General features: G+C 40.2%; 1 protein-coding gene across 2 annotated transcripts in view; it reads right to left on the reverse strand.

Moving 5' to 3' along the window:
* Positions 1–20,096, reverse strand: part of LOC306827241 (uncharacterized protein) — a 39,829-nt gene that overhangs the window by 10,386 nt on the left and 9,347 nt on the right. For both annotated transcript variants that reach the window (XM_079348919.1, XM_079348918.1), the window contains exons 20-53: positions 19,637–19,728; positions 19,261–19,430; positions 18,986–19,139; positions 18,835–18,911; positions 18,567–18,747; positions 18,312–18,467; positions 17,586–17,719; positions 17,280–17,438; positions 16,571–16,754; positions 16,258–16,469; positions 15,601–15,789; positions 14,496–14,638; positions 14,242–14,401; positions 14,053–14,136; positions 13,517–13,654; positions 13,170–13,286; positions 12,998–13,090; positions 12,648–12,868; positions 12,232–12,425; positions 11,853–12,107; positions 11,528–11,757; positions 11,234–11,398; positions 10,219–10,296; positions 7,736–8,101; positions 6,049–6,402; positions 4,128–4,463; positions 3,910–4,041; positions 3,670–3,822; positions 3,141–3,257; positions 2,861–3,034; positions 2,554–2,758; positions 855–1,009; positions 673–785; positions 415–496 (exon numbers count right to left, since the gene is read on the reverse strand). In XM_079348919.1, the coding sequence (XP_079205045.1) occupies positions 415–496; positions 673–785; positions 855–1,009; positions 2,554–2,758; positions 2,861–3,034; positions 3,141–3,257; positions 3,670–3,822; positions 3,910–4,041; positions 4,128–4,463; positions 6,049–6,402; positions 7,736–8,101; positions 10,219–10,296; positions 11,234–11,398; positions 11,528–11,757; positions 11,853–12,107; positions 12,232–12,425; positions 12,648–12,868; positions 12,998–13,090; positions 13,170–13,286; positions 13,517–13,654; positions 14,053–14,136; positions 14,242–14,401; positions 14,496–14,638; positions 15,601–15,789; positions 16,258–16,469; positions 16,571–16,754; positions 17,280–17,438; positions 17,586–17,719; positions 18,312–18,467; positions 18,567–18,747; positions 18,835–18,911; positions 18,986–19,139; positions 19,261–19,430; positions 19,637–19,728 (5,773 nt within the window). The remainder of the gene's footprint in view (positions 1–414; positions 497–672; positions 786–854; positions 1,010–2,553; positions 2,759–2,860; positions 3,035–3,140; positions 3,258–3,669; positions 3,823–3,909; positions 4,042–4,127; positions 4,464–6,048; positions 6,403–7,735; positions 8,102–10,218; positions 10,297–11,233; positions 11,399–11,527; positions 11,758–11,852; positions 12,108–12,231; positions 12,426–12,647; positions 12,869–12,997; positions 13,091–13,169; positions 13,287–13,516; positions 13,655–14,052; positions 14,137–14,241; positions 14,402–14,495; positions 14,639–15,600; positions 15,790–16,257; positions 16,470–16,570; positions 16,755–17,279; positions 17,439–17,585; positions 17,720–18,311; positions 18,468–18,566; positions 18,748–18,834; positions 18,912–18,985; positions 19,140–19,260; positions 19,431–19,636; positions 19,729–20,096) is intronic.

The following is a 20,096-nucleotide window of genomic DNA, read 5'->3' on the forward strand; positions in this document are numbered from 1 at the left end:
AGAAAACATATTTTACCAAAAAGTATTCTTTTAATGCTCTTGCAAATTAATGTAAAAAAAACACGATGTTACTCTAAACAACATCTTAAAAATATATGTTATGTATTTACATCTATGTGAAAAAACCTGGGAATGGAAGGACAAGCCTTAGCTACTGTACTTCTATAATACCAAAGATAAATGAAACCCACTGTAAAAAGGACGCATATTACAGATTTAATAATAAGTGAGTAAGAAAATACGACAACAGAAGGATCTACAAGGTGTGTGAAAAAGACCTCATCAACATTTTTGTAAGGTCAGGGGTCAGCATTTATTCATCCAAATTTACATCATGTCTTTAAACAACTTTTTTTAATTAATATTTTTTGCAAGTTCTGGGGTCAAACACCTTTGAAAAATGTCTGAACCCACCTGAGAGCGGACGTTGAGCTGAGGCGGCAGGTAAACCAACATCATGGGAAGAGTCTGGACCATCTTCATCATTAGCTCCTTGCTGGACAAAAGAACACCTGTCACTTACAGAGTGTGTGTGTGTGTGTGTGTGTGTGTGTGTGTGTGTGTGTGTGTGTGTGTGTGTGTGTGTGTGTGTGCGTGTGGGTGTACACCTGCGTGTGATTTGAGGAGATCAGACTCGGTTCCTGTATGCTGTATGTATATGTTTTACAGTACCTATGAGGGACATGGTGTCCTTGGATGATGAGTGCAAGGGAAGAGCTGCGTTCAGGGTTGACAGCGATGGAGCACCTCAGCTGTGACTCAGTCAGTCTGCCCCAGGCCTCCACCTGCATCCACAGAGACAGTTAGCACAGAGGCCAAAAGATGCAGACATGTCTGGCATGTTTTATTCTCACCTGTAAGGTGGGTCTCGTCTCTCCCTGCATGGTGTGTCTCAGAGTGACTCTGGCCTCCTTGGACCCTACATGAGCCCCCCAGCCTCCTACATCCCCTACAGCGAGGACTCTCCAGTTGTTCCTGTGAATGTCAAGTGAAGCACTCCGTAGAGGACCTGAAGAGAGGACCATAGCACACTAAAGTTCAAGGTTAAAGTTGTGATACTTGGTAAAAAAAAAAAAAAAAATAATAATAATAATCTTGTTTTATGTCAACAGAGTTGTTTCAACAAAGACTTTCTTAATAGTCTATGTTATGTAGGCTCTGCTGGGGAGGAGGGAGCACAGAGAGAGAGTTCAGTCCTGGACTGTGCTCTGGACTCTGTAGAGGAGGTGGCTGAGAGGAGGATGTTAGTGAAGCTGACATCCATCATGGACAACCCCTCTCACCCCCTGCATGACACTGTGGGGGCTTGAAGCAGCTCCCTCAGCCTGAGACACAAACCCTGCAAGACTGAGTGCTACCGCAGGTTGTTTATTCCATCTGCAGTCAGACTGTTTGACAGCATCACCGCCACACGACTCTGATGTATAATAATCATAAATACCAGTGATGCCACACACTGTGTGTTTTTAATCTGATCTGTCTAACCCTAAATCTGGTGAGACTGAAACAACTTCTAACTTTAGACCCATCGGTCTTCTCCCAGTGTTATCTAAAGTCCTGGAGAAGATTGTCTCAGAACAACTAATGCACCACCTTGAATGTCAATTGAGACAACATGTCATCGTGGCTGGCAACATCTTGTCTTTTAGTCTTTAGTGTTTACATCATCTTGTAAACACTAAAAAAGGCTAACTCTGTTTGCTTCTCCTTAAAAAAACCCACCTCTGACAAACCTCCTGATTATAAAAGTTAATGGTGAGCTCATTGAACAAGTATCTGATGTGAAGTATCTGGGAATAATTATAGACTATCAGTTGAACTTTAAAAGTATAAAAATTTTAAAAAATGTGTAAAACCATTAAGGCAAACTTCAACTGTTTTATAATAAGAAGAAACTGTTAGACTTTTAACTGTGCTTTTCTGTTTACAAATTCTATGATTCTCTCACATACTATATTTTATGGCTTAACCACATGTCCCCAGGCTCACCTTTCATCATTTAAGGCCAAAGAGTCTTTATAACCGAACTGCCAAATTCTAATCAAATCTAAGATGTTTTTTATATATATAACTATTCAAATAAAACTGAATAAAATAACAAAGTGAAAGTGTATATACCTAGTATTGTTTAATTCAATTTTCTTCTTCCTTTAATTAATGTAAACTTGCTCATAGCTGTGTGTTAAACTTTTTTTTGCTGTTGATGCTGTTTTTATTTCCTGTGTTCTTGTTTTTTTGAAGCTGCTGTAACATTACTTACTTACATACTTAAAAATAACACCATGTACCCGTCAAGTGTTATGAATGGTTTAGAGGAGTGAAAGTGCTTTTTGAAATGTAAAATTGTTTTGTCTTTGAAACTGCACAGAAGGAAAGCATTACTGGCAAAAGCCATTTTATAGAACAAAAGAGCCACCATATAAAATTACATTTGAATGAAGAGTTGCATGCCCTTCTAACACCCGAAGAAAATGTCTAAAAAAAAGGGGGCAAAAATAAGTATAAAGAGTGAAAGAGAGTCTTTATAGGACGGCCAATTTTAAATATAATGACCTTTGAACTGTGCAGTCAGAGTTGTTTCCAGCCTGTGCTGTGTTTCTGTATGATTAGAGGATGGAGGAGAGTAGGAGAGCAGCATAGCCACACGTCCATCAGACACACTGACATTCACACCAGAGACGAGCAGCTTGTGGCCCTCCACAGAGAGCTGAGCCCGAGAGCGAAGCTGGGATGGGACTCCCTGGATCGAACATAAGCCCTGAGAGAAGAAAAAACAAACAAACAAGGCAATGCTTTTTTTCTTGCATACAGGTTCTTCAAAACAAAACAAAATCAAGCAATAATGAAACTACAGTGCTACCTCTATATTAAGTGGAAGTCCTCTGTCCTGTAGCCACGACCAGCTGTGCCACATGTTGCCTCTTATCTCTTTGTTCAATGGGAGACCGTTCATCTTCAGTCTCATTCCTGCCTGCCGACGTCCAAGCTGAGAGTGTAAGGTGAAAATCTTCCCTTCAGCAGAACCAAACTCGACCTGTACACATGGTCATACTAAACATCTGAGAGAACTTACACACATGCTGTGAGCTGTTAAGGTCAATATTAGCCAATACTTTGTTATATCCATGCAACTCCCTCACCTGGATGCTGTTGTTTGCAGGGACTCCCAGTTTCTTCAGATAATTCATTGTGTGTTTAAACTGACTCTTCACTCTGATTGTCTCAGACGTCATGAACACCCTCATGTCTTGGGTTACCTGTAACACATGTGTTATAGAGCACATTTAAACTACATACAATTACTGTGAGCCCTCCTACATCTGGATCCAAGAGCCGAGCAGTACAGAGATGACTTTTTACTGACCGTAAGCACCATCCAGCAAAGAGTTGTTGAATAATATTTTTCCTTGTATATTCCTTTTTTTGTATTTCAATAATTGTGTTTATGGAAGTTACTATATTTAATCTGGTTACTCTACATTTTTAACCACACCTGCTATCATAGCTCTTCACAGGCGATAGGTGTGTAAATTTATGTAAATGTATGTCGCCCCCATTTGTCTTCTTTTCTTGCTGCTGTATTTTGATTCCCCTGCACTTGCATGATGTGTGTCTTGAGTATAAGCACCCTCCTTAAAACAAACATAGAGAGCTACAGCTGCATCTTACCATTTGATTCCCTGCGTTGCTGTGTAACAAACAATAACAAGAGCCATTGTCATGACTCCCAGAGTTCATTGCCACTGTTGCACTAACAGGGAGTCCCAGTCTCTTCAGCAGGGGCACAGAGTGGTTCAGATTCAGCAAAGCTTCATTTTTATCCTAAAAAAACCCCAAAAAACATTATTAGATTCTGATGAATCTGATGAAGACTAACTGTGTTAAATGTATTATATTGTTTTCCAACACCTCAGTTTTCTTGAGAGACATGGATGCCTGCAACTCTTTGTCATCTATCACCATGGAGACTTGAGATTCAGCAACAGTTGGGGAGACAACCAACGACCCGGAGGATCGCATCCTGTCAGGACTACCCAACTCCTACAAACAGCATCAGAATGCAACATATTAAAGCAATGATACATTTGATAGCTGAAAAGAAAGTATAAGTTGTGTGTTTTCTCCACCTTTATCAGTGAGCAGTTGTTGTGATACACCAGCGACCCCTGCAGGCCAGTCTTTGACATCACACCCCCACTTACTCCCACTGAACATCCGTCCAGCTGAATGAAGACTTCGCCGTTATAACGGTTTTTGTCATTCCTGCAGCTGACCCTCACTTGGCTGAGCTGAGGTACATCTCTAAGGGATGGATAGTTGTGACTGAGCTCGCCCTCCACACTCAGGTCTGGCCAGGCCCTTGCATTCAGCCTCAGGAAACCCCTTTTGCCCTCCAGATTGGTGTCCATTAAGATCGTCCAGATCCTCTGAGGGTCCTGCCACACTGAGCCATTCAGATTCACCTGGCAGAAGACAGAAGATACAAGTCCTTATTCAGCAGCTACAGCAAACTTTAAATATAATAATATATATAAAAAATATAAATAACACAATTAAAAAAGGACTCTGTTGACTGTGAAAGGAAATGTACATTAAAAAAAAGGCAAGAATTACATTTGAGAGAATGGATACATTTCATACGTACATTACAAGTCAAGAAAGATGTTAAAGTTAAATGTATTGATGTCACGCATATGTGTAATTCTTTAGCATCATAAACACAATGACTAGGATGAAGCAGGACTTTTTCACATTTGCGTTTGGGTGATTTACTCAGGGCGAGTTCATCAAAGATGTATTTGACTTTAGAGAGATTTTTGACTCCTACTCTTATATCATGACATATATCTATGTCATAAAAGTACAACTTTTTTGCCTTTAATTTAGAGATAGGGCAGCGGATAGAGTCAGAATTTGAAAAGATAGATAGAGTGGTGAATAAAATACAGAAAAGAATCCACAGGTCAGATTCAAAACCCGGGCCAACACAAACAAATCAAAACTAAATAGATAGTTAGTCTAAATAGATAGTTCTGATCTCTGATAGAAAAACTGGTATTGGTATAATTTAGCATTATTATTTCACATGTATGGTGAGGGAGGTTGAGGTTTATATGTTCATGTGGTCCAGTGTATGATTACTAATGTTCTATCTTAATACATATTTTTATTTATTTCTAAAAAAGGGAAACGTTTCCACGTTGCATCAGAGGAAAACTTACAATTTAGTGTGTTGGCAAACAAGCCATACATAAACTCCACAAATGAAATCCTGTGTGATACCTCAAATGTTGGTCTTTAGAAAACAAAAGCCTGAAAACACAACAAAGTTGCCAAAATAACTTACGATACAGCACAGGCTTCTGTTCAAATGAGAATACGAGGAATGATGTACAAGCTACGTTGAACAGAAATTCCTGAGGGTAACAGTTTATGTTTGTCCTCTCTAAATGTGGTGGCATTCATGAGTGCAGGTCGTGCAGGTGTTGAGCTTTTTAAGGAGAGAGAATATGATGTGTGTTTCAATCAGAATCCGTTGTATTAAAAAGTAAGTGTTTTGTTGTATTTAGTTGAGTAGTGGGAAAATAGTGTGAACAGCACTGCTTTCAGGGAACTGAAAAAAAAAAGATATACAATAAAAAATGAAATACATAAAGAAATGAATACAAAATATGTGCAAAAAGGATTCATGAAAGAACTGTACCGCTTGACAGGATTATGTTGAGTTGAAAATGTATCATACTGAAATGTGCAATATTTGATTTATCCACATTAAGTCATTTTATGAAACATTTAGCGATAATACAGTATAAGATATACAGTATATTATTTTGATTTGTCTTCTAAATTTGTCTTCAGGTCCTTATTCAGCAGCTACAGCAAACTTGCTGTCTACTCTATAGGACCCTAACCTATGTGACACATAGGTTTTATTGATGTGCATGTATGTAGTGTAGTGTGTTCTTTACACCTTTAATAGCATCTATAGAATATAAAACAAAATGATTATTAGTTATGTGAAAGCTTTAGGATTCACACCCACAGTACCTGCAACATTGGGCATGTTGACTCGAGCGCCCAGAGCCACTGTGTCCTTTCTTCAGCTTCTATGATTCTGTCGGCTCTGATGAAACATGTCCCCGCTTTAATGAACAGGGACCCCGCCTGCTCAGGGCCCCCAGGAGCAGAGGCCTCTATGGTGATTATTTTAGGAACACTGTAGCTCTTCAGTGCAAGGAAGGAGTGTGTAAGCATCCCAGAGAGGTGTGGAGGCCTGCAGGTCTGACTCAGCTGCAGGGACAGGTCCTGGTTGTCTGCTCTCAGGGAGGAGGTCAAGGAGCGCTGGCAGGGAGCGACTGACAGGAGGCCCTGGAGAGACAGGGACACTGGAAGGACTGAATCCTGTGTGAAGACATAAGTTGAGTAGTTATATACTGTCTCATTTGTTACCACATTGATATACACTGCTTAATATATATGAAGGAATCAACATTTCAATGCTTATATTTAATTTTTTAGGGGGGCTATTTCGATTTTGAAAGACTGCATGCCATAGATTTTAAAAAGTCTGTTGTATGCCCCCTACTGGTGGAAGTAGATTTTTCTCTCTCTGCTATTCAATTTGATGATTTATTGGTTTTAACATAAAAGAAAGAAGATATTGCTTGAGCTAACAAGGCAGAAAAGGAGCATATTTCAGTAACATATTAAGTTTTTCATTGATGTGATATTTTAGGGAAAGTGTTATTTATTTCATTTTTACTTTCATATTTTATATTTTTGCATCAGACCTTCCATCAAAACATTTTAGATAGATAGATAGATAGATAGATAGATAGATAGATAGATAGATAGATACTTTATTGATCCCGAGGGAAATTCAAGGCATCCAGTAGCAGTATACAGACAGGCAGGACACAAGACATTAGTTACAATACACACCCGCTGTCCCCCCTCCCCTCTGTATACAAATCCCCCGAACAAGATTTAGCAGCCCCTATGTGACTAAGAGTAAACATAATTATATGTTAAACCTGTGCAGTTTAGCATTAGCAGTTAGACTTAAAACTAATATAGCATAATGTACATAACCTGTGAGGAGAGAAAAACATGTGTTGGTTAAAAGAGACCTGTAAACAGTTAAAGAGCCTTAGAAACAAAGTGCTGACCTTTAGAAACTCAACCTCAAACCTTTAGATGCTATAAGAGCAAGAAATTATTTAAAATGTTAAATGTTGGTAGTGCTTTGTCACTGAATTACAAACAAATTTAACCGGTACATAAAAGCATAATGTAATTCATTACAGAGCCGTTTATCCGGTTCCAATGGCTATTCTCAGGGCATGGTAAGAAGAATTAATTGTCTTGCTATAATAATCTCTCTCTTATCTTTTACATTATAAATGTTTTCTCTATATCACTCTCTAAGGTTTAACTAAATCAATCAGGGATAAAGGACTCTGATCTCTTAGCTGGATCATCCTTTGTGTTCTTTTGCTTTGCTTCCATGGTAAATGAGCTGTAGCTTTGCCCTCGAACAGGCTGGAAAACTCTGCTTCAAAGGAGGCTGTATTAACATGGACATGCATGATTTGTGTGCAGAAGTAAAGCACTTACAACTGTGATGAAAGAAATGACAATGTGCTGTCACAGTAATGTTTTCAATGTAAACACAGCAGTAGTTTTTTGTTTTTTTTAAGGTTTCTCGAGCGGTATAAGACTGTTTTGTTGTTACCTGTAGAGCAGGACAGTAGTTGGTCACATTTACAGTGTAGGAAGACTCCTCCTCCTCTGTTAGGGAAGTCTTGGTTTTCCCCAAATTCCCCCTGAAATAACATCGTCCCAGCTCCAGACCAACCTCCACACCAGGCAGACGTGCAGCTGAAACATTCAATCCTCCACGCGAGGGAAATCCCAGCATGTGTATGGCCTCTATAGAGTGCTGTACAGATGCTTTAAGGCTAAGGTTTGGATGACATGTTAACTTCAGGCTGAGGTTGCCTTTCTGTTCACCCTCAGCATGGAGAACAGAGCTGAGATTTATTAAACATCCAGAACGGGTGATAGAGATGTTTACTGAGGACTGCGATGGCAGAAGATTCTACAGGGAAAAAAAATGAAAAAAGGATTACAATTTGTGAGTTGAAGGACAAATAAACACTCCCCCTGTCCTACATTTGAACATGCCTTTATGCTGAGCATATCAGTGCCATAATATTTAACAGGGTTTGATTCAATTCTGAGCTCGTAGTTTAGAGATATAACATTCTCTCAGAGAAAATGTTTGTTCTAGTTAATTTGTGATGATTATTTATTTTTGATGAAATAAGTATTTATTGTATTAATGTTAACTAATTCTAAGTTTGTTTTTTTGCTCTTGATCTCATTGTACAAGAATATCACTCTCTGTTGTACGGCGTAAGTGTGAATGTGACGGTAAACTTTATCTGATTCAAAACTTCATTGAAAGATTTTTTTTAAGCTTGAGTATGAACACACAACAGTAACAGTATTATCAATAATACAGTATACTATATTATTATAATAAAGCTACAGTAAGCTGTTTTCTTCATTTTCACTATTGTTCACATTTTAGAATAATAGTAAATGTTAAACAATAAAAATAAAACACTTAATTTGTTTAGCAAAGAAATGCATACATACGTTGACGTCAACACATGTCAAGCATTTAAACATTGGCCTTTAGGTTAGATGTCAAAAGATAATGACATTCGTTTCAATCAGGCGTGTCCAAACGTGCTGTGGAAGCCACAGGTCAGATTTGAACCCAGACGGCCATCTCACCACTGTAAGCTATGCTAGCATGATAGCCTGCTAGGTTGTCATGAAACCATAAACTTAAAACATAAAGCTACATCAATTTGTACACATATTTTAAGCACAACAAAATAGAAGTTAATAAAATTCCTCCTGTCCAGGAGTAAATCTATAGAAGTTCATCTATTCAGCTATTTTAAGTCTTCATACCTACAGAATGACCAACTTTGCATCATAACACCTATATGATAATTAAAGCTTTACTCATATGACTCTAAGGGGATCTGGTTATTTGCTATTTGAACCATGGTGTTGGTCATACTTCCTCATATTCATTCAATTGGTGCCGTGGTGGAAAGACAGAAGTCATCTCCATAATGAAGATGTTTCTTTTACTTTCCTTCTGTTGAGAAACAAGTATTCCTGATACCTTGTTTCCTCTCTAACCTTCAATAAGACTCCTCGCTGACGGACAAAGAAATTCCAACTGCTGGTTTCTGCTCCCCTGTGTTGATTTCCGAGGAGACGTGAATCCCTTTCCATTCTCAATTCAGCTTGACCAGTCGCAGTCGACATGCTGACAGCTAGCTCGTCAGGTCGAGCAACAGTGATTCTCAGAGAGCAGGAAGGCTCCCGGGCAGCAGTCATGTTGATCCGGGCAGAGCTGGTGTTGAATAAGAATCGTGCACTACCAGAGAGCGATGTGTCACTGAACTGACCTCTTCCTTCAAGGTGTACTCTGGTTGGGATGATGGAGGACAGAGAGGTCCAGTGATGCTGAAGACTCCAGTCGACCTCAGCACGCTTTTCTTTTAGAATTACAGAAAAGAGGCACTGACACAAGTCATGCCCTTTTTTTAAACCCAAAAACATTTTGAGTCCATCTCTCCCAGTTTGTCCATTAATTGTTAGATTCGTTTTTTGTAAAATACCTCCCTCAACTCTCTCAACCTGCACCCACATCAGCTTCCCAATCCCTGTACACCTGACAGAAACCAACAGCCTTGAGGTGATTGAGTCCCATGCTACACTGACATCTGCCCAGAGATGACACCAACTTTCCAGCCTCATCCGACCTGTCACCTCTGCCTTGTGTGCAACATTCTGGGTGGCATACTCAAGCAGCCCATGCCAGCCATATAGGCCAGGCCTCTCAAGCCGAAGTCCAAGATTAAAGTCCATTCTCCAATAGCCAAAAACTGTTTCAACTCCAAGGGCCCACCTCCGAGGGCCAGGCCGGAGAAGTAGCCTGAGACTAGATGTGGTTGGTACGGCCAGATTCTTAAGCAGCAGCTCGGAGGAATGTGTGAGGTTAGCTTTGAACTCCTTTTGGCCATCGGGACTGTAACAACCTTTAGCTTGAGCACTGAGGATAAAGTGAGTGAGTGACAGACCATAGCAAAGCCTGCTGTGTGGTCTATAGGAGCGAAAGACTCTTACCCCCACAGGGCGACCTGCCACATTTCCATAGCACTGTGCTGAGAGTTGGTCAGCAGTGGCGTCCCCTGTGCAGTTCATCTGTAAAAACAATCCCCACTGTCAGCAAAGTTTGTTTTGAAATAAGAAACTAAAGGGGTGATGGAAGAATTCCTGAGGAATCACTGAACCATAAAAGTTTGTAGCAATTCCAACATGCTACAAATTATTATTATCTGAGCGTATAATGTGAAACAAAGTACTAAACATTGATACCATTCTCTGTTTTATTTTGAATTCTGTGTGATACTACTGATTATGGCTTTCTTATGGATATGAAGAAAGAGAGGTTTAACTATTTTGTCATTTCGAGTAATATGCATTTTCTCTTCGTTGACATGAACAAATTTCATCCTTCACAGTAAATTTAAGTCATAGCAAGCAGCCAGTTAGCTTAACTTAGTATAAAGACTTGAATAAGGGAAACAAGGTACCTGGCTGTGTCCAAAGGTAGCGAAATACCAGAACCACTGAAGCTGACAAAGAAGCTATACTTAGCAACAATGGCTATTTATTCTTTTAACTGTTCTAGGGTCAACATGCAGGATACAAATACTGTCCATTCAATATGAGAATGGAAAAGCACCACTAGAAAGTGAATTGTGGTGTTCAGATCGTAGGTCCTCTTTATATAAATCACTTTTTCTATTTGAACACTATTTCAAGAAAAAAACATATTTTTATCAAACCTTTATTGGTTGCATAGAGCTTTACAGATCTGCTCAACAGTGATGTATAGTCTAGTTGTAAACTGATCACAAAGTGTTCACAAGACTTCAAAATGATGGGACACCAATAGGTAAATGTCATGATAAAAAAAAAAAAAAAAAAAAAACAATAACATTTTAGGTCCAACATTCAGTTTGTACAATTTGAAAAGTTAAGTGTGTTGTCCCTCAGGGATCAATGCTTGGGCCTGCTTAACTGTAAACAATTAACGTATAATCTGAAATGTGTTCAAAAAAAGAGTCAAACTTACCTGTGAAGAGGTGGGTATGAATCCCTGGAGCAGATTCATCTGTTGCCACAGAGACATTGCCAATGTAGCAGTGCTGTTTTTTGATCCAACATTAAAAAGCACTTTAAGAATTCTCTCATCTTCCATGTGAAGCATCAAGCCTGTGTCCAGTCTGTCTGTTTCCAACTAACCGTGAGACAAAAAAAACCAACATGAAAATGAACAGGAAAGACAACATCCCTCAATAACAACACATTGATGATAAGAACTTATTTTAACCTTGCTAGAGACAGAAAAAAGACAGCAGATCTAAACCTGACAATGTGCCTTGGCTTCCACGGAGCTTGAGATGCCTCTTTTTGTCAAAGCTTTGATTTGATGGTTCAGTTTGGAGTAGTACTCCCATCTTGGAACAGCCTGGTCTTTCTTTCCTCCATTAAACTCAGCTTTTAGATGTTCATGTCCAGCCTGCAGCTCTGCCAGAAGTGACAGCTGACCACTGGCTTTGACCCACCTTCCCTGGGCACTACTGATGGCAGGTACACCTGGATCAAAAAGACCACAACAGCACGAGGGACTTGAGTGAATACAACGCAAATAGTATTAAATTATTTAATAAAGTAAATAAAGTGAAGACTACCTGTGGCACTGAGCAGGTTGGAGGAGTGAGACAGCTTTGCGTATACCTCTCCTGTTCCTTGATCTCCCAGTTGGCGTGTTAAATTCAAACACAAATGCTCCGCCCCAAACGAAGCACACAGCGAACTATTAGACATGTGAAGTTTATATCCTGTCGTTCCATCTTTCTCCTCGCTGTTCAGAGAATCGATAGGGTCCTCCTGATGTTTGACCTCCAGGCTGTACAAAGCATCCATCACTCGGACTCTCAGCTGTCCTACAACAACATGTAAGTCAAATGATCCCGAGAACTCAGTAGGTTTTTATTCAAGGTCAGCCAGCCTCAGTTCCAACTAATCGTGTTACATTGTTCAGATATTTATTTTCAAATGAACCCCTACCTTCAGTGAGGGTGTCAGACTGTCCCAGCGCCCCATCCAACCCCAGGACAGGAGGTAAAACAACAAGGCTGGCAATGGAGTGCCTCAGGTCCCCAGACACAGCCAGCTGAAGGCCGCAGGTATTTTTTAGAGACCCTTCGATCTGGGCCAACAGCGCTTCATGTGCCTGTGTAAAGGAGCCATGTAGGGACACACTGGAGGCGACAAGAGGTCACTGTCAGTTGTAACATCAACTGATGTATTACCATAGGATTGTTGTTTCTGCGTGTTTTGTCAGGGGACTGGTTTGAGTGTTTACAGTCTATGAGTAATGCTGACTAGAGTGCTTGTTAATGTTCAGCGTGTCTGAATTTAATAAAGAGATCTGTAAGCAGGGTGAAATGCTTTAACTGAAAGAAACCTGATCGAGGACACACCTGTCTGAGGACATGTTGGCAGACATGTTTACTTGCAGGTCTGTGGCAGTAGGCAGCAGGCTCTGAGATACGTTGAGCCTTAATCCCAAGGCTCTGTCTCCACGATGAAGGGAGTGAGACATCCTGGCATCCAGCTTCACCCTCTCCTTCCCATCAGCAATTACATTTACTGAGCTGCTTCCTCTACCTGCCACTGTGGAAATATCTGCAGCTGCCTTTACCTTAGTGTGACAGCAAGTGATTAGAGAGCTCAGACAATAAATCACAGGGAACTTAGTGATTACCAACAGTTTCAATGTCCTGAAATTTAAAATTCAACCATTTAAGGAACTTTAAGGACATAAACCCACCTCTAAAGTTTTAGGAATCTTTGATTTGAAGGGATGACTCAACGAAGAATAAAGATTAACTCTCCCTGACGTCCCATTCAGCTGTACAGAAACCTAAAAAAAAAACACAAATTCTTCAGAAATACTGCTGATAAAACAAGCATCAACTAAACACTGAGGTGGTTTAACTCACTTTGCACTGCTGTCGCTCAATTCTCAGTTTCCCTCCAGCCTGATAATTAAAGTCAGTGTTGCTTTTGGGGTCCCAACACACATTTCCCTCCACTATAGCAGAGGAGGGGATCTGCAGCTGTAACATCAATAACAGGGAACCGGTCATAACTTCAGCCTATCTACTGTAAACTGTTCTCTACACTGTTGGAGGTAAACTATTTCATCCCTCATTACACACACTGTCTGAAATCACCATTGTGCACATTTAAGGGATCAGTACTTTGCACAAAAACATGAAAAGATGAATGCATTTGGAAGAGGTTTAATCAATAACATTATGTTTTATTCAGTGAGATGGTTGTTTACCTGGAGCTGATGAGTGTAGTTTCCTCTGACTTTAATTATATGCTGACAAGAGGGCAGAGAGTTTAGCTGAACTTGTCCAAAGAAAGTCAGTCTCTCCTTGCTGCCGACCCGTAACCTTCCTTGAACATCTTTATGGGTCTGAAACGGAGAATGCACATTTCAAAATATATGATTCCTTCAAACTTAAGTTCACTTAATTTAGATAAGCCTTTACTTGTATGCACCATACTAAATGTAGTACGTGTCATTTCCCACTGCAGATACTAGCATTTGGAAAATTAAAAAGCCACATTATAAGAAGAAACATTGACTATTTTTGACAATTGACAATGCTTTTCCTTTAATCAGAGGCTGAAGAGTCTAAATATGTCTGCATCTATCTGAATGTTAGAAGTTTCTGCAGTGCTGGGCATCATGTCAACAATTTTAGTTTAAAAAATACGTAAATGATGAACACATTTTAATGTGCCGTGCATTGACAACATCAAAAGAACTTACAGACAGAAGGTTTCATGTCTTAAAGGCAGTCAGTTTACCTGATTGTTGGATATGGTCACACACATTTCTGAGTCTGAGGGAATGACGTCGGAGCTGAAGGGATGAACGAGTGCAGAACAAACCTAAACAAGAGAAGAGAAAAGAACACCTGAGTATGAAAAACTCCCACATGCTGTTTTCTTCAGGTTTAATTTGCTGAGTTGATACATTTTTTGCTCTACACTTACAAAAGGCCTTGGTTTTCGGTAGCCGATGGTGAGGGTGTGGATGACCTCTCTGATCCCTTGAAAACCAGCTTTTGACTCCAGGATGTAGAGGCCTTTGAGGAGATCAACAGTGAAAGTTTCCCGCAGGAGCAGAGTCTGAGGAAACGTCCGGAAGGGCTGTCTGTGCAATATGGTGATGCTATTAAAGTCAGCAACCCTGTGCTGCCATCAGAAAAAATATGATACAGTAACTGATTTAAGGTGGATGCACAGACCTGAGATGGAGCATTGCTGTTTTCTGGTACATCTTCTTGTCTTTCCTCAGCTCCTCTACGACTCCTTCAAACTCAAGCTCTGTGGACGGACTTTTAGGCTGTGAGAAGGCCATCTTCAGAAGTGCTTGTCTCTTTTTCAAATTCTATAAGGAGGTAGTAGAGAAATAAACTATCATGATTACACCACAAAATCAGACAAGCAACACACAAATAAACCTAACCATCCATTTACTACATTCACATGGCAGCCATTTTGCTGTGATGTCATGCTGGGAGAAGCTAGATCTTAGTTATATAGAGTTTGGCACGCATTATTAACTCAACCCTTCCAGAAAATGAAGGGCAAAAATGTGATCGTATTTTAAGATAAAAGAACATGAAGGTTATCTATTAGCTGGGGTCAGATAAGAGCAAAAGTTGGCTAGTGTTTATTTCTTTGTAGTGTTAGTTATTTGATGCTACAAAAGTGTTATTGCCATGATGGACAGCTCTGTGGGGAAATACGTCCTCAGAGTTTTTACCAGATAAGCAAATTAGAGGAGAAATGGTGAGAGGAAAGCTTAATGAGTCATTGAACTTTCCTTAACTGTGTTTGTTTGTTTGGAACTGGAACAAGAGTGTGTTTTGTTGTGGAGTGTACAGACCATGAAGATTGGAGGGCAGCATTCAGCTGCAGGAGGAGCGAGATCTCAGAGTCGCATCAGAGGATGTCTTTGTAGGATCATTTTATCGAGGGAGCCATTTTATCGGAAAAAACTTATATGTGTGTTTTGGTACAACTGATCTCTACTGTGCAGACTCTGGCAGGTAGCCTGGGTTTATGAAATAAGTTACTTTACAGAAAACAAGATTTTCCTTTTGCATTTTCAGCATTTATTATCAATTCACTTAATCAATTATTGAGAATTGGTAAAATAATAATGATATGTCGTTTATAATAACCATTTTCAGGTACCATATGTTTATCTGACTGAAAAGCTGGAAGACAGCGGTACAACATAATGACCGCATTTGAGCTTCCCCACACTGAGCGTGACATCAGAGGAAAATGGCGGCTGTGTGACAAAGGTGATTTTCACAGATACAGCTCAGGGTTGCCTCCCACCTTATCTGCAGTGTTCAGGGCCGCTATAAAGCTCACGTTGTGCTTGCCGTAGGTGGAGACAATCTGCAGGGTGTGGCTGAGTTTAGAGGCCTCCAGAGAAATGTCTCCTCTCAGGGGAGGAGTCCACAAAGAGCTGAAGGATCCGGAGGCCTTCACAGTCCGCTTCCCCATCACTCCCCACCCTCCTGCCTGGAGAGAGAGGAGCAGAAAGCACGCACATGTAAAACAACATTTATTTCGATCACTCGTTTGTGATTTAACAGAGCCCATTCTTATTATATTGATGCACCATTTATTGATCACATTGAATCTATTTACTAAGCCATAACGATATCAAAATAAATCAAACATGAGACAAAAGGACAGAAACAAAAAGTACAGTATATGTTTTTTTTCTCTCGCACTGATAAAACGCCTTTACAATTAAACCATTATGATATAACAACTCTTTTGTAGAAGAACAATTTTTCGAAAGTGTGAAATGAAGTATGAGCTCTTCAATCCATTATTTAATCTTGTTCACTGTTTAAACCAAAATCAGAATTGAATCATCTGGAACCACCAGTGTTCAAAAATGAAATCTCCATTGTGAAAACAAAACACAAAAAGCTATCATGAGACTATTAAGAAAAGCCTCTCAGTCTCTTCTCTCCTTACTCTGATGTAGGTGACAGCTGGTGTGTAGAGCTGCAGACGGGCCTCCTTCTCCCTGCCTCTGTCCCTATAGAAAGCCTCCAGCAGGAGGTTACGGACAGTCAGCCACTTGCTGGCTGTCAGCTCGGATGAGAGTTGGAGTGAGTGGCGCTGCAGCTGGCTCACTTTGTGTGAGGTGTAGATATAAAGCCATGGTGTGTCCATGTTTAATGTACCTGGTCAATATTAAGAGAATGCAGGTGTAGACTTCAATAAAACATCACTTCAAATTGAAATCACTGCAAATCAAGGAAATAGTCATTAACGCTCATTTTACCTTCCCATTTCTTCTGCAGAATGTCTTGTGGAGGACTTTTCCAGTGTAATCCAGCCACCAGAGGCATCAGGTTGTTGTAGTTGACTTTGAGGTGAGTGCTGCACTCAGAGCCGAGCTGTCTCAGGTGAGAGTGTAGAAACTGTGTCCGGTAGTTTAAATTTTTCTCTGGCACTTGGAGACTAAACTGGGATAGAATGAAACTGTAAGAGTCCTGATTGTTTACTCCAAGCCACCAGAGATCAGGCTGGTGTGCCGCCTTGTGCAGGCACACCAAAACACTACAGGTGTTTTGAAGTCACTGTCATTATATGCAAGGGCGGTAGTGGAAGGAGCAATATAGTTTCAACTGCTCTGGTTTTTGTTTGTATTTGTGTGTTTATGATTATGGAAATCGATGAGAAAATAAATCCATTTTGATTTAATTACTGCAACTTACGACTTTGTTTATTTTATTTAAGTTAAACTGAGTACACGTCAAACACTTCGTGCCCACTACCAGCTGGTAGTGGCTAAGTTAAGGACTAGTCACTACAGAAACAAAGAATGTAAATACACAATGTAAATACAAAAAAAGATCCTACTTTAGGAAACAGATTTTTTTAAATGCTTAGTGTTCGTAAGAGAAAAAAAATCTTCTTCACACTTGTAGATTAGACGTAGAAGTATTTAAAGCCTTGGAAAAAAAGATGACACCTGCAGGTCTGTTTACCTCCAATATGTAGCTGGTGTGATTCACTGTGGACTGATTTTTGAAGGACTGGCTCAAAAGAAGGGTGCGTTTGTTGTTGATCTCGTCCCAGTGTTTGCCATAGCTCACATCCAGGTCGGATTTAACGTGGCTGGTGCTCTCCTCGTGCTTGAGCTGGATCTGTGGACACACAGAAAAGAGAGCAATAGAGTGACCCTCTCATGATCAATATCCTGTTTCACCAAATAAGGAATAAAACAAATCCCCAAAGTTGGAAATTAGCTGCATAAGCATGCAAGGATGAAGAATCTTGCTGTCTCCAATCACCTTGTGGTTGATGGGAGCTGAGTTGGAGCAGTAGAATTCATGATCTGCTCTCAAGATGTACGTCAGATTAGCGTCCCTATCACGCCTCAGTCTCTGAGATGTGTAGCAGTCCTGACGCAGATGTCGGGCATCACCTGTACACAGAGTCAAAGGTACTCATTTAAGATACTCATTTAAACTCATTTGAATTTATAAAAATGCATAAGTGATATGGCCAATTGATGGCTCTACGTGATAAAGCAAAAACAGTAATCAACATACACTTAGTGGCCTCAGTACACATTGTCTGGGGTTTCATACAAATAGAAAAACAGCTTACAAGCACATAGAGGATTTCAAAACATGCTTGTGTGTTCCTCATTTGAGTTTTCACTTCCTGTTGCAAAGTGTGCAAAACACTTTGCACTTTGCATTATTTTTGTTTTAAATGGTATCTCCTTTCTCGGGTGACATGTTGACAGACTGACCTCTCTTCCATCTCTTTATGTTGAAACAAACAGTGCTACCAACGTTTCTTCTCAAACCATTTCTTTCCAAAAAGGACTGACATGAGACACCATGAAATTTGAAGTAAAATGTTACCATTATCATAATAGACCCCGCCCACTTCGGAGTAAGGAAGCATGACCATTTGTTAACATTGGCATGGTTTTTAGAGCAACACCTCTGTCATATAGAGACGATTGGGAATTTCCCTGTGTGAATATTTTCTTTTCCATTACTTACCTCCTAAACCATACTTGAGCCTGAGCGCGGAGCTCCACAATGAGCCCTTCTGCTCCATGATTCCCAACATCCTGGTCCCAACCACACCTGGTAACAGGAGCTCTGCCTCCACAGAGTACTGCATGCTGCTGCTGTCTCGCCTGCGCTCCAGAGCCACTGATGATGACAACGCAACAATTGAATATCTAAAAGAGTGCTTTGTTAGCATCATAAAGTGATCATTATTATCATTATTAAAAGCGTCTGTTTGAATACCTGACAGTGAAGCAGTTTCTCTGAACACATTCTTTACACTTGCAGAGAAACTAGTCTTTCTCCCCAGTCCACGAGTGACATTAGCAGAGAGGATCATGGGATGTCCATCAGCAGTCATTTTTGCTTCAAGGTGATAGTGAGTCCTCTGTTCTGACACGAGGGTCTGAGTGTCGATCAAACCCTAAATATGACCAATTAATAAACATCTATGTGACTGAGAAATCATTTTTGAGAAAAACTATATCCCAAAAACAATCAAAATTCTTACTGTGATATAATAATGGACACCATCAATCAACAGCTCCAGCTTTCCTGACCTTATTTTCTTCTCTTGCTCAAAATGACCTAAAAAAACCCAACACATTTCAGCAACTAACTCAGACAAATGTTCATTGTAGATTGTGTTTTCTTTCCCCAACCTTGTATGAGGATGGTTTTCAGAGGATGGATAATCCTGAGCAGCAGTCTGCGAGGGTTAACGGTCAGATCCAGAGACATGTCCCTGGGGATGGAGGACTGAGGCGTGGCAAGGAGGAGGTGGAGGGACGCGTCTTTGGGGAGCCACATGCCCCTCTGAAACACATGTTTGAACATTTCATGTTTAATGACACGTTTTCATTCACAACATGTTGATATCAGAGTGGTAAATAAGATGATCCAAAAATCCTGGTTGGTGATTCTTATTTTCATGGACCTGCAGAAGCATTGAGTAGGCAGCCTCCAGCAGGTAATAATGGAGTCCTCTGTCTAGCTTCAGCAGCCTGAGGGAAAGGTGGACCGGTCCTGGAGGAGGAAGAAAAACACCTGCGGCAGGTAACGGGTAAGAGGTATTGGAGCAAAGCTGCCAGCCAACCATCTTAGACCCTGTGAGCAGAAAGAGATCAGTATTTGATTGTGAACAATGAAGAGAGTCAGCCTATCCATCAAACATTTTAACTGGATTTTAGGTTAATGTTTTGGGTAGAGTTATATGATTCTGTGCCACAACAGTAAATAATCATCATAGAATAATTGCACTTGGGACAGTAAACCACATAGAGAAGTCTAAAGTATTAGAGTGAGCACTTTACATGTCTTTGGTGTGCAGGTGGTCTTCTGGACTCGACTCTTTGGCCCCTTGATCTCCTCTCTGTGGTCTCCACTGAGCTGAAACACTCTGGAACTGGTGAACACAACAAACACACACACACACACACACACACACACACACACACACAAACACACATACACACACATACACACACACACACACACACACACACACACACACACACACACACACACACACACACACACACACACACATACACACAGGAAACGATGACTATATATCAAATAAGAGCCTCTTTCCTTATGTTATTTATTTCCTTTAATAATAATAAAAAGTACTGATAGGATGATCCAAAACCATCTTCAATTCATTTCGCAAAACAACAACAACGCTGCAATGCAACAACATTATGAACCAAGCATGATGAGACTGAAATATGTTGCATCATTTTCAAAAACACAAAAAATTCAATATATGTA

Source organism: Symphodus melops (assembly GCF_947650265.1).
Source record: "Symphodus melops genome assembly, chromosome: 7".
NCBI classification, from domain to species: Eukaryota; Metazoa; Chordata; class Actinopteri; order Labriformes; family Labridae; genus Symphodus; species Symphodus melops.